Raw genomic sequence first — 12,731 nt, 5'->3', positions numbered from 1 at the left:
CATGATACTCTGATCCAGTCACTTGGCCCAAATGTGCAACTCAAACCTGGGTGTTTTTCAATTTATAACCAGGGATCTCCCTGGACTTGGCATGTGATGCACCCCAAATAGAATATATGTATGTCTTTCGAAGAGCTTTTACATCCATTTTCTTCTTTTATCCTCACGGCAATCTGCTGAGCGGAGCATGGAGGTACCGCCCTCCGTGATGTGTAGGGAAACTGGCAGATGACTATCCGACAGAGAAGGGTTTGCTATATTTGACTACTGGAGTAACTATCATTTTTGGAGCAAAAATCCAAATGATGTCCAAATGACTTCTTCCTCATTACAAAGGAAAACGGCCCATAAAAATCCATCAAGTGTCATTGACTTGGGAGAGGACCAACAAAAGCGACACAGTGTGATGTATTTATATGCCTGACAAGATCAGCCTTTTTATTCCTTGTAACTTGAATGTGGCCTGGTTTTACATTTCCTTTTCAGACATACCCTGGAACTGTGTTTTCCTGAGGCCCTACCTCACTAGGGCCAACTCAGGGGGCACAGAGGCTCTCTGGGCATTCTTAGGATGGTTTGTTAAATGGGACCAAGCTCTGGGTTAAAACAGAGTGAGCACAGGTGGGTGTGTACCTCCCGGAGGGCCGTGATTCCGTGCGCTGTGGGCTCAGTGTGTGGTTTTTGTCCCACAGATTCGTCGCTCACGCTAGAGCAGATGATGGGCGTTGGGCTGGGCTCCGTGGCTGCCGTGATTGTTCTGGCATTCCTCCCCTTCTCAGCAGTGTGGTATGTGAGACTGTGGTTCTTGAGAAATGAATGGAATGGAGGGAGGATGGGGTTGGTGTCATGAACAGCTGGGATTGAGGAGGGTCACAGGGGATGTGGGTAGAGGTTGTCCTGGGCTGAGCAGACACTCCCCAGGTGAAAGGGTAGGGAGGAGGATGTGCAGCTGGCCCAGGAAAAGAGCAGGGTCAGTGGTGGCTGCCCTGGCCCCTCTGAGTGGTGGCTGATCTCCACGCTGCTTTCCAAGAGTGTGTATGAGGGGCACGTAGGGATGCACCATGGGAAAACCAAAGCGTGTCAGTGGACTCTCTTTTCCGCCTCCCTGTCTAGACTGCAGACGGACGCTATGAGAGGAGGATGCACTGCTGCTGGGACAGATGTCATGACAGCTGCTCAGGTGCCTGCACAGAGGCCCCGTGTGGCTTCCATCCGGGTGTGTATGTGGGTCTACAACTTTCTCCGTTTCCAGCTTGGCCGCATTCCTGGATTCAAGATGGTGACTATCTTTAAGGAATCCCCCAAAAGGAGGAAACTCAGGAATTGCTGACGTCTTCCCTGCTACACGACCAGTTCTGTGTCTATGAACTTGAGATGCTTGATATACAATGTAATACTGACCACAGGCTACAGATTGCGTGGGCTGGGCCTGTGTCTTCCTCTGAGTGGTGCCTGAGAGTCAGCTCCTCTAGACACTGAATGAAAGAGAGTCTCTGCATCTTACTTTATAGCATCTCTGTGAATTAATTTAGAACCATTCTTCTATAGTAATCAATGAATTGGGCTTAAGTTTGGGCTAGAATTTGACTTTATGAAGGCAGCCATTGAAAAAGATAGAGATTATTGACATAGGAAAACTTGTCAAACACTTTAAAAGCAGCTTTCTTCCTGTAATTAATTGACGTGTAATCAGAAAGTACGCTAGCCTGGCCACTCTGGTAAGTTCCCTGCAAGTCTGTTAGGCAGCGTTGCTTTGATACAGTTCCGTTTGTCTTATATGGGTTCAAAAGCCGTAAGTCTTCATTCCAGTAAAAATATTCTGTTAATTTAGACAGTTCTTCTCTTCTACATGAATGTTCATAGCAGCCTTGGTTAATGTTTTTATAACTAAGCGTCTCCTAAAAGTGCTCTGTGCCTCCCTTTAGATTCAGTGGTCATGTAGTTCTAACGGGTTGAAATGATATCAAGCCCGTGGCCAGAGTCCATGTGTTTACAGGGAAGGGGGATCAATGTGGGCGACACGATCATCTCTTTCATCTACAGCCTCAGTAACTGGGATTGTTACTTTACCAGGAACCATGACACATTAGATGTAGGCAGTCCTGGGCCTACTGTCAACATGCGGGATTTGTAGATGGTGTGTATTAGATTTGACTCTTAAAGCCTGAATCAGTATTCTGTAACTTTCCTCCCTCACCGACAGTGTAACTCCAAGGCTCACTAAGAAACAAATGGAGAAGAAAGACAGAGGCTTGTGGCTTCTCCAAGGAACAGTGGTATTCTCTTCCCTCTTCTCCCTCCCTTTCTAGGCCTGGAGAAGAAAAAGCATGGGGGAGGAAGAAGGGGACCAGTTATATTGCACAACCTCGGGGCACAGCATATATGAATGTAGTCCTGGAATTGTGCAACAGTGGTCCTGAGGAAAAGGGACAATCTTTCCAACGTGGTAGGCGGGCATGTTCTCTACCAGCTCACTGGGTGTTGGTGACGGACAGATCTGAGTAGCCTGGACTTGTGGGCAGATGAGGAGACGATAGCAACAATAGGAACAGGTGGAAACTGTCTATGAAGCTGCTCCACCCTGGGAGATCTGGCCCAAAGAGTATCCACTCAAATGGGAAGAGGCAGAGAGAGGGAGATGATATCCTGACACTTGGGTAGTCAATGCCAACTGTCAGCCGCTGGCCCCTGCCAGTATTAGACAGGGCAATATTAGGAAAAATTGTCCTTTGTCCTCTGAGGTGCTACCTCCGACTACAACTCAGGGTCAACATTTAGAACCCTTCCTGCTCTCATCTTAGGTGAATAACAGAGTAGAACTCTCAATAGACTAGTACAAATAGCTTTCCATTTTAATTTTTATGTGCAGCAATTCAAACTCATACTATTTTCACAGCTCTTGAATTAAATTTGGAATCATTACAAATTATTGTGGTTAGTATGGGGTAGGGTCTCTGATGAGTAAGGATTTTCCTCAAAGCCTCCTCTATCCAAGGAGAGAAAATGAGCCTCCACTCCCATATTATTATTATTATTTTTTTACTGGTTCTCTAAACAGCATATGTTTCTATAGCCCCCCTAATTTCCAGCTCCAGAATGAACTGCCAGAGAAGCTACCATTGTCCACCTGGGGATTTAGCATAATTTTCATGGAAAGGAAGAAATCCCACTTGCTTAGTATCAAAAGTTTCTGGTTAAAATAACTGACTAGGTAGTCAATAAAATGTTCTAGGTACAGTGCAGAAATACAACAGCAGTGCATGAAAGAGTACTAAAATAGCAAAAACGCGGACTTTGTCACTTCCTCTAAATGTTCCAAATTAGTACCCAGAGTTGCACAGTGTTGATACTTAACAGAAGCACATACTGAACATTTGCAAAAGGATATACCATTTTTCTACAGTTCTTTTCTGATAGTTTTCTCCTAAACGCGAAGGCAGCTTTAAGTTCTTTAAAAATTCCTGGTAGCTTTACCACAATACTGTTCTTTTTTTCCCAAGTGGATTCCTGGTTAAGGCAGGAGGGCATCTCGGGAGACTGATAGTGGGTCTTCCTGGGAAAATGCAGGCTGCTTCTGTTGAAGGACCAATGAATGCCACTGAATAAAGCTAGATCCTAAGGTGGGGATAGAGCAAGGATCTTTTCCTTATTTACTCCCTTGGGGACAGCATGTAGAGGTGAGCACTGAGATCCAGTCTTGAGCTCCCTTTCAGACTAGGAATCAAAACTGAGGGGTTGCCCAGATGTGGAGCAGATTATTCCATGGCCGATTTGTGTGTGTGCACCCATAGTTTTAATTTGTCTCCACCATGCTTTTTGTTTATACGTGTGCTTCCATCCTGTTCTCACAGCAGTTATGTGCGGTGGGAAGGTTAGGGGTTATTGTCTTCCCGTTTTAGAATGGAGAAGTGGGCTCAGACAGATATGTGGCTTGAACTGTGGGGCCATGTCTTCTGATCGCAGGTCTACTTCTCATTCCTGGGGTTTGATCGGCCTTGAGCTAATCTTTGGACAGTACTTTTGGGTCTTGGGAGAGTCAGGCCTTTAGATTTCTAAACAATATATATATTTTTAACCATTGCCTTTACTGTTATGGCACATGTCTTTTTATACCTATCTTTTCACTGTAAGGTCCCACCCTCCATCACTTCTAGGAGCCACCAACTACCAAACAAATAGGTGGAGGTTAAGCAGGGGAGATAGATAACAGTCCACCTCTGACTCAAGACCTGAAACTGCAGTTGGGTGCTTAAGCTAAGATCAGAGCAGAAGTGATTATCTTGAAATTCCACATTAACTTGGAATAAAGTTAATATTTAAATTGATTTTAAAGGAAGTAGAAAAGAATTCTTAATGCTCCCTTGTTATTGCTAATCTCCCATTCTGATTTTCTGTTGTTCCATTCTGTTTATCTAAGAGAAAACCAGTAGCAGTAGTCAATCAAATAGTGTTTTAAGGACCTTTTGTCTACCACACCATTGTTGGTTAAACTGGAGCGCCCAGTTTGGGAGAGGGTGGAAGGTGTGACTTTTTCTGTGCCCAGGTTTGTGGGCGGGTGATACAATGAAGCACATCAATTTAAAAAAGCAGTGTAAGCTCATTGTTTCAGAGAGAGAAAGAGAATGAATGAATCATTTTAGTGATGTGTGTGTGTGTGTGTATCTATATCCATACTTTTTTTGGTACAACACAGGGTTACCAAAATGAGGTCAAACTATGCATGTGGCTTTGTAATAATTGTGCTTCTTTCATTCATCAACATATTTTGGGAGCATTTTTCATGTCAATAACAACTGCATTTACAGTTTGTACCATCGTTTATGTAACCAGTACTCTATTGTGCCTTGTGGATTTAGAGTGTTTCCGGATGTTAACTATCCTTATACAAGTCTGTATAATTGTCTGCAGTTATCACTTAAGCTAAGGTCCTAGAAGTGAAATTGTTGGAATGAAAACTATATATATTTTCTGTTTACTATGTATTGTCAGAGGAATCTCACCGAGAGTTTATACTCTTGCCAGCAGAAAGCCTCAACCCCACTGGGTTTCGTGGATGTCTTTAATCTTGGTTAACATTGTAAGTGAAAAATGATGTTGTAATGTTTTTTTTTGCATTTCTCTGACTGTTTTGCATGTTGATCGGCCATTTGTAATTCTGTCTTAGTGAATTGCCTTTTTTCTCAATACTTGGCTTATTTGTCTTTTATTGATTTGAAAAAGCCCTTTGTAGCATAGTAGTTTTCACTCTTAGCTGTCATGTATTTTGTAAACAAATTTTCTAGTTTATCATTTCTCTTTTGACCCTGTTTGTGTCTTACGCTGCCACATGAACACTTTAAATTTGTATAGGCAAATTTAGCGGTCTTTTTCCTTATGTGGCGTTTTGCCTTTGGTGCCGTGCTTAGAAGAACCTTCCGATCTCAAGGTAATAAGTATAATTCAGCAGTTTTAAAAAACATTGAAATCTTTAATCTATCTGAAATGTCTTTTAGTAAGAGCAGTGAGGTTAGGGGGAATCTTTTTTTATTTTTGCTAAATGGTTTAGCCAATAGTCCTATTAATGTTCATTGACTGCTATTTTTTTCCCCTAGTGATTTGAATCATATACTGAACCATATACTAGAGTCTACTCCTGAACTTTCTCTTTTGCTCTGTTGATCTATTTCTGTGCCAACACCACCTGCTGTAACTTTAAAATAGGGTTTTTTTTATACCAAGTAAGTTACCATTCTTTTTCTGTTAACTCTCAGCTTTTGTTATATATTTATTCTTGTATACATATTTATTAAACATAAACTAAAGAATTATTTGGTCAGTTTCCCCCCAAAATCTTAATATTTTTCTTGAGGAGGTGTTAAATAAAGAGTGCTCCTATCCCGGAAGATGATATGTGTCTTTGTTTGGTTTTTGTGTGTGTCCCTGTGCAGAATATTCTAGTTTTCCATTTACAAGGTCATTAATTTGTGCTTACCTTTCATTGTGTATGTCTAGATACTTTATATTTTGTTACCCTGAACTCTCGAGTCACTACCTTGGCTCCTGCCCCAGAGAGAGCATCCCACAGCCTCTCGCTGCTGGCATTATTGGAGTTCTCTTGCTTGGCAATCTGCCTTTTTGGGGAAAAGTCTCATCAAGATGGCTCTTCCAGAGTATCTACTTGACCTATGGAAACTCACAGACCCTTGCCATGCCAAATGGAGGATCGCCCCACCATCGCGAATAGCTCCAGCCTCAGGCTTCAGTTTTCTTACCCATTAGACCTTTGTTCTCCCCTTAGTGGAAGTCTAGTTTGCTTCCAGTGTGGTTCCCTCTGTTTTGTCCTGCTGCTGGCCTGACAGCCTCAGCTTCTTGACCCTTGGGTTTCTTATCCTTGGAATCAGATAGCAGGCCACTCTGTCTTCCAAAGCTTTAGGGGACACAAGTCAAATTCTCTGAGTGGGGGTCCCCTTGAAGCTCCTCTTTCTAGTCTTGTACGGAGGAGAACCCCCTACCCCTACCACTGGGGTAGGGGTTAGAAAATGCTCAGCACACTAACGGCTTTCTCCAAAGAACTGCTTTCTTTTGACTTTTTCAATTTTAAACCACCTCATATCCAGGTATTGGGCTAAGGGTCATAAGACCATTTGGAAATCCTCATTTTAGAATATGGGAGTGCTTGCAACCTATTATTTTCTTCTCAGGTTTTTGGGACTTTGGTCAAAATAAAGGAAGTCCAATTTGGGGTCAAAGGATGTAAAAATTAGTTCACAGAAAAAGAAATACAAATGACTCCTAAACATACGATGCTCAACTTCACTCTTAAGAAAAATGTCAGTGAGATATCATTTCTAACCCACCAAATTGGAGGAAATCTAGAATTCAACAGCACACTCTTTTTTGAGACTTGGGGAAGCAGGCACTCGAGCACGATAGTGAGAGTACAGAATGGAACAACCTCTATGGAAGGGAATCTGGCAATGTTTACATGGCCTGCATCCAGGTGCCTTTTTCTTTTGATGCCACAGTCCGACTTCTGGGACCTATCTTGTGGTTTCACTTGCACATGTTCAAAATGACACATGCACGGGGTTATTCACTGTGGCATAGTTTATAATAGCAAAAGCTTGGAAACAACCCAAGTGCCTCTCAGGAGGAAACTAGTTAAACGAACTATGGTACACAATGGAATATCATGCAGTTGTGAAAAAGGAATGAGGAAGGACTCTATGCACTGATAACAGAGAGATCTCTAAAATGTATTGTTTTAATGTGAAAAGCAAGGTGGAGTATAGCATATATGGTATGCTATCTTTTGTGTAAGAAAGGGGGAATGAAAACATTTCTCTAGTTTTATATAAAGAAATGCTGGAATAATAATGAATTAACGGAAATGGTTGCAAATGGAGAAAGGGAGAATGGGGGAGCCAGACAAGGTGAGAGTGAATCTTTTGAGTATCTATCTTCTTATTCTGTTTTGATTTTAAATATGTAAATGTATTACTATTCAAAAACATAAAAATAAAATTTCATAAGAAAAAAGAAAATGCTTCATTTAATATCTTATTACTTCTGTGTCAAATCAAAATCTGATGGATACTGCTTGGCTTCCTTCTCAATCTAAACCCAAGACAAAAGATCTGGGTAAGACTGGTTTACCCCTCCATCCCAAAGTTGGTGGAGCATCCAGTACTGTGTTTTAAGATTTCTGAAGAGTCCGTGACTGAGTAGAGGTGGGTGTGTTACATTCCCATGATCAACTTTTAGGGCCTAGTTTCTACTTCTTACAAATTAGTTCGGTTGATGGATCATCTCACCCTCCTTTGTGGGGTCCCTGTCCCACGCACATTGACCTACCCATGGAACTCAGCTCCTTTTCACAATTTCCACTCAAAATCTCACTAAGGACTTTGGGCATTTAGACAATGTGAATGGAGAGTGTATTAGTTTCCTATTGATGCTGTAACAAATTGTCACAAACTTGGTGGCTTATAAGCACACAAATGTATTATTTTACAGGTCTGGAAGTCAGAAGTCTGTCATGAGTCTCACTGGGCTAAAGTCAAGATATTGGCAGAGCTTTTTTCCTTCTGGAAGCTCTAGGGAGAATCCACATCTTTGCCTTTTCCAGGTTCTAGAGGCTGCCTACATTGCTTAGCTGTGGCCTTTCCTCCAACCTGAAAGCCAATAGTGTGGCCTCTTCAAATCGTTCTCTGACTCTGACCCTCCTGCCTCCACCTCCCTTTCATTTGTAAGGACCTTGTGATTACCTTGGGCCTAAATGGAATATCCAGGTTAATCTCTCTCTCTCAAGATCTTAACCACATCTATGAAATCCCTTTTGCCATGGAAGGTAACGTATTCACAGGCTCTGGGATTAGTACGTGGACATCTTAGGGGTCCCTTATTCTGCCTACTACAGATAGTATTATATTTTAGATATACAAACAATTAGAAGTGAATATTTGTTATCCTTTGTCTTCAAAATTCTCTTCCATTCCCATCACTTCCCATCTTCATTCTTTATTAAAATCCTCTAAATTCCTGAAATGCAGAACAATTTAGCTGTGTCTTATTTTATTTTTTGCTAATTCATGCCGTAAGCATCCACCTTTACCCAAATGCTTTACCAAAGCATTTTTTTTAAACAAAAATAGTTTCCTCCGTAAGAATTCTATTGTCAGCTTTTAACTTAAACTTTCTATTTTTGACCTGAAAATTTCCCAAAGCTTCGATTATTGAGTGCATTCTTCCTTCTTGCACGGTGATGATTCAGATTTCTTAAAAATATTTTTGTGAATCTTTGGTAATGCGATTTGGGAGGACAACTGGAAACTAAAATGTGAAATATTTGTAAGAGAATTATAGCAAAGACTATATATGCTTATAGTCATGTATTAATTTTCTGTTGCTATGTAACAAATCACCACAAACTTAGTGGGTGAAAACATACACATTTATTATCCCCCAGTTTCTGTGGGTCAGGAATCCAGGTTTAGTTGGGTTCTCTACTCAGGGTATCTCAAGTCTGTGATCAAGTGTTGGCTAGGTTGCATTTTCATCTGGGGCCTCGACTGGGGAAGACCTCTCTTCCGTGCTTGTTCAGATGGTTTGCAGAATTCATTTCCTTGTGGTTGCGTGGCTGAGGGTCCCAACTTTTTGCTGGCTGTCCTCAGGTCCTAGATGCCACTCACTGTTCCTAGAAGCTATCTGCAGCTGTTTGCCATGTGGGCTTCTTGAGCACACTGCCTAATTCACCAAGTCAGCATGAAGAGTCTCTGACTGCAGGGAGGGCCCAGTCCCTCTTTCAAAGGGCTGTCATCTGACTAAGCCAGGCCCACCCAGGATAATCTCCCCTTTACACAAAGCTCAACTAATTCGGAACCTCAGTTATATCTGCAAAATCCCTTCATCTTTGCCGTTTTCTTTCAGTTAGAAGTAAGTCACACTCAAGGGGAAAGTTTAGACAGGTTGTGGACACCATGGGGCAGGGATAGTAAGGGCCATCTTAGAATTCTGCCTACCACAAGTTACTATAGAAAAAATCAGTTATAAACTTTAAACTCTACCACACTGTTTCCTGGGTTCTTCTGACAGGGCTACTTGACTTCATAGCAAAAGCCTGGGCATAATTCTAGTCTCTCTAGGGAGAGGTGCCGAGGCTGCCAGGGGTGGAAATGGCCAATGGCCTAGAGATTTTAGGAAGGCACTGGTCTCTAAGGCTGCTTTCTCATCTTGGACTGGATCCATTCACTTGAATGAGGCACAAAGATTTGGGGGAACAAAGGGCCTCCTTTCTCAGGGTCCATGGGCGTGTGTCCCATCTCCTAGCATTTGGGTTAGTAGGATTCAGGATTTGCAAGCTCGGCCTGCAAAAGTCTATTTCTGTCAAACTCAAGAAAGCCTAGTATGTGGCTCTGAAGGGCTAGCTCTGTCGTGTGATTCCTGGAAGTGGCCATCTTGAGTTTTGGTGGGCTGGGCAGGGTAAGGTAACATTGGCCAGATTCAAGGCTTCCAGAGGGTGGTGAGAGCTCCAGGAACGAGAGCTGGAGAGCGCAAAGATCCTCCCTAGCCTCCCGGACCCTTCCTAGCCTAGGACTTGGCAGTAACTGTGTGCAGCAGAGAATGGCTGGGGCTGAGGGAAAAGCCCTTACAGCTCTTAGCCACAAGCTGTGACTTCCTCTGTCCAAGGTGCCTTCTAGTGAAAAGTGGATCCAAGACCCTGAAAGAGAGCTTAGTTCCAAGAGACAACTTGGGTTGTCTTCGGATGACCACTGTGCTTGGTATCTCACAAAGATGAACACCAGATGACTCCAGGACCTTGATGGTTTGTGTGGACTTTGCTATGCTGGCAATGGTCAGGGACAGCCATAAGGCTCTCCACCATGCTGCCTTCTGGTTAAAGAAGGGCAGTGCCCAGGAAAGAGGGATTGTTACCACAGAGCCTAGATTCCCAGGGCAGCAGCTGGGCAGTACAACTCCTGCGCTGAACAAGGAAGACAGTGTCCTGGTCCTGGCCAGAGAATGTAAATGTCCACCCTGCATGAGCCCTATAAAGGAGATGGTGCATGGGGCCATCAGGCTCAAAGACTCCAACCTGTCTCCAGCTTGCTGCCAAGGGCATGAAGCAGCAGAGCCTGACTTGGCCACCTGTGATGTGCGTTCATGAACATTCTTGCTGAATTTCCCATGGAAAATTAATATATAGCCATCAGTCTAAATTTCTGTTTGAGTTTGGTGCATCTGAAACAGTTTGCCGGATTAGGAGACTGAGGGGACCCCACAAAGGCAAAAAGACCAGCCCCCACTCTCAGCTTGGGGGCCTACATCTTAGCCTCCAGCTGTCACGCTCCTCTGGTGTCAACCACTTTCCTCCACTTCTCATTTCTTCAGCCGCTCTGGCTTCCTCTTCCTCAAGGGGGACCACTGCAGGCCTTGGTAGAGAGGCCACTCAGACTAGGTTGGAGCTTGATGCAGAACTGGAACCCACACTAGCTGGGAAAGCACATGAGTCTTAGCGAGAGCCAAGGATAGAAAGACCAAGGCTTGTCATTGGATGAAATCAAAGAAATAGAGACCCACTTCTAGAGCCAAGAAGCAACCTGTCTTCTTGGAGGGAGACACAATGTTACAGCCTTGGGGAGTTGACTGTGTGTCTTGGAGGCTGAGTACGTGCCTTGGAGGGCTGCCTATGTGTATGGCAGGGAGAGTTGTGTTTATTCTACTCTTGGCCTGGGACTTTGGTTTGCATTGATTGTATTGCACACCTAGCTTTCTAAGATTGCTGTCCTCAGCCTCTGCCTGCAACTGGGTTGCCAACTGGCCCTTTATTGTCCACCCAACTTTCATCAGTTTGGTCACCTAGGTCATTGCCCTTAATTCCTGGGACTTCACCAGTTTCCCGAGAACTTATGGTTCATACTACCTCTAGTCTGCTGCTGCCCATTAGCCCGCATTTTTGAGAACTTTGATTAAGTTTCCACACTGACTTGTGTTTTTCACTATACGACTTCTGCGTTGCATGATCGCTTGCTTGGTCAACCACTGTGCTGTATTCTGGTAAACTGAAAGGAAAAGCAATTGTTCGAAGTGAACAACAGGAAAAAGCAGTTATTTTGAGCAGATACTTTCTGAGTGAAGTGAGAGCCTGAGACTTGAGTCCGACGTAGAGGGAGCCCAGATATATTACTGAACTTTCAAGTGTTTCAACTGAGAAGCTCCAAAATTCTCTGATCTGAATGAATTCCCATATAAATCTGAGGATACTCCTGAGGAACCCCATTCTGAGGGTGGTGATAGGTCACTAGCATCATTTATATCTATTTTTATAAGATTTATAGTGAATGCTTGTAGTGAAAGGAAAACTGTTTTTTAACCCTCCATAGCACAAAGGGATGGAATTTGATGCACAGTAAAAGAAATCATAGCTTAAGTTAGTCTGAGTTTTATTGTATTTTGGAAATGCTCCAAACTCCATACTTATGCCGCATACTCTAAGACCAAAGTGTGTTGATTATTATTATCTATTGTTTTATTGAGGTCATCATTGAGTTTACATCATTGTGAAATTTAAGTTGTACATTACTACTTGTCAGTCACCATATAAATGTGCCCCTTTACCCTTTATTCCCACTCCCCAACCCCCTTCCTCTCTGGTAACCACTAGTCTATTCTCTTTTCCATGTGTTTGTTTATCTTACACATATGAGTGAAATCATGCAGTGTTTGTCTTTCTCTGTCTGCCTTATTTCACTTAACATCATAACCCTCAAGGTCCATCCATGTTGTCGCAAATGGGACACGTTTGTCTTTTTTAATGGGTGAGGAGTATTTCATTCCGTATATATGTGTATATACACCACACTTTCTTTCTTTTTTTTTTTTTTTGAGGAAGATTAGCCCTGAGCTAACTGCTGCCAAGCCTCCTCTTTTTGCTGAGGAAGACTGGCCCTGAGCTAACATCCATGCCCATATTCCTCTACTTTACATGTGGGACGCCTACCACAGCATGGCCTGCCAAGCGGTTCCACATCCGCACCTGGGATCTGAACCAGGGAACCCTGGGCCGCCAAATTGGAACATGCACACTTATCCGCTGCGCCCCCGGGCCAGCCCCTATACCACACCTTCTTTATCCATTCATCAGTCGATGGGCACTTGGGTTGCTTCCACATCTTGGCTATTGTGAATAATGCTGCAATGAACATAGGGGTGCATAAGTCTCTTTGAGTTGTTGATTTCATGTTCTTTGGATA

The 12,731-nt window shown here is 43.1% G+C and overlaps 1 protein-coding gene across 5 annotated transcripts in view; it reads left to right on the top strand.

Moving 5' to 3' along the window:
• SUSD1 (sushi domain containing 1) overlaps positions 1 to 5,873 on the top strand; it is a 119,987-nt gene extending 114,114 nt beyond the window's left edge. For 4 of the 5 annotated variants that reach the window (XR_006885846.1, XM_046644413.1, XM_046644437.1 and 1 more), the window contains 2 exons: positions 693 to 786; positions 1,114 to 1,251. Coding sequence is in view for 4 of the 5 variants with exons in the window: in XM_046644413.1 (XP_046500369.1) it covers positions 693 to 786; position 1,114 (95 nt within the window). In the remaining variant the exon portion in view is untranslated. Of the gene's footprint in view, positions 1 to 692; positions 787 to 1,113 lie in introns of all 5 variants that reach the window. The other variant, XM_046644444.1, reaches the window with a different exon arrangement.
• Positions 5,874 to 12,731: the final 6,858 nt, after the last annotated feature.

Source organism: Equus quagga, chromosome 1, assembly GCF_021613505.1.
Source record: "Equus quagga isolate Etosha38 chromosome 1, UCLA_HA_Equagga_1.0, whole genome shotgun sequence".
NCBI classification, from domain to species: Eukaryota; Metazoa; Chordata; class Mammalia; order Perissodactyla; family Equidae; genus Equus; species Equus quagga.
The sequence above is the reverse complement of the archived record's forward strand: the minus strand, read 5'-3'. Positions and strand labels throughout refer to the sequence as shown.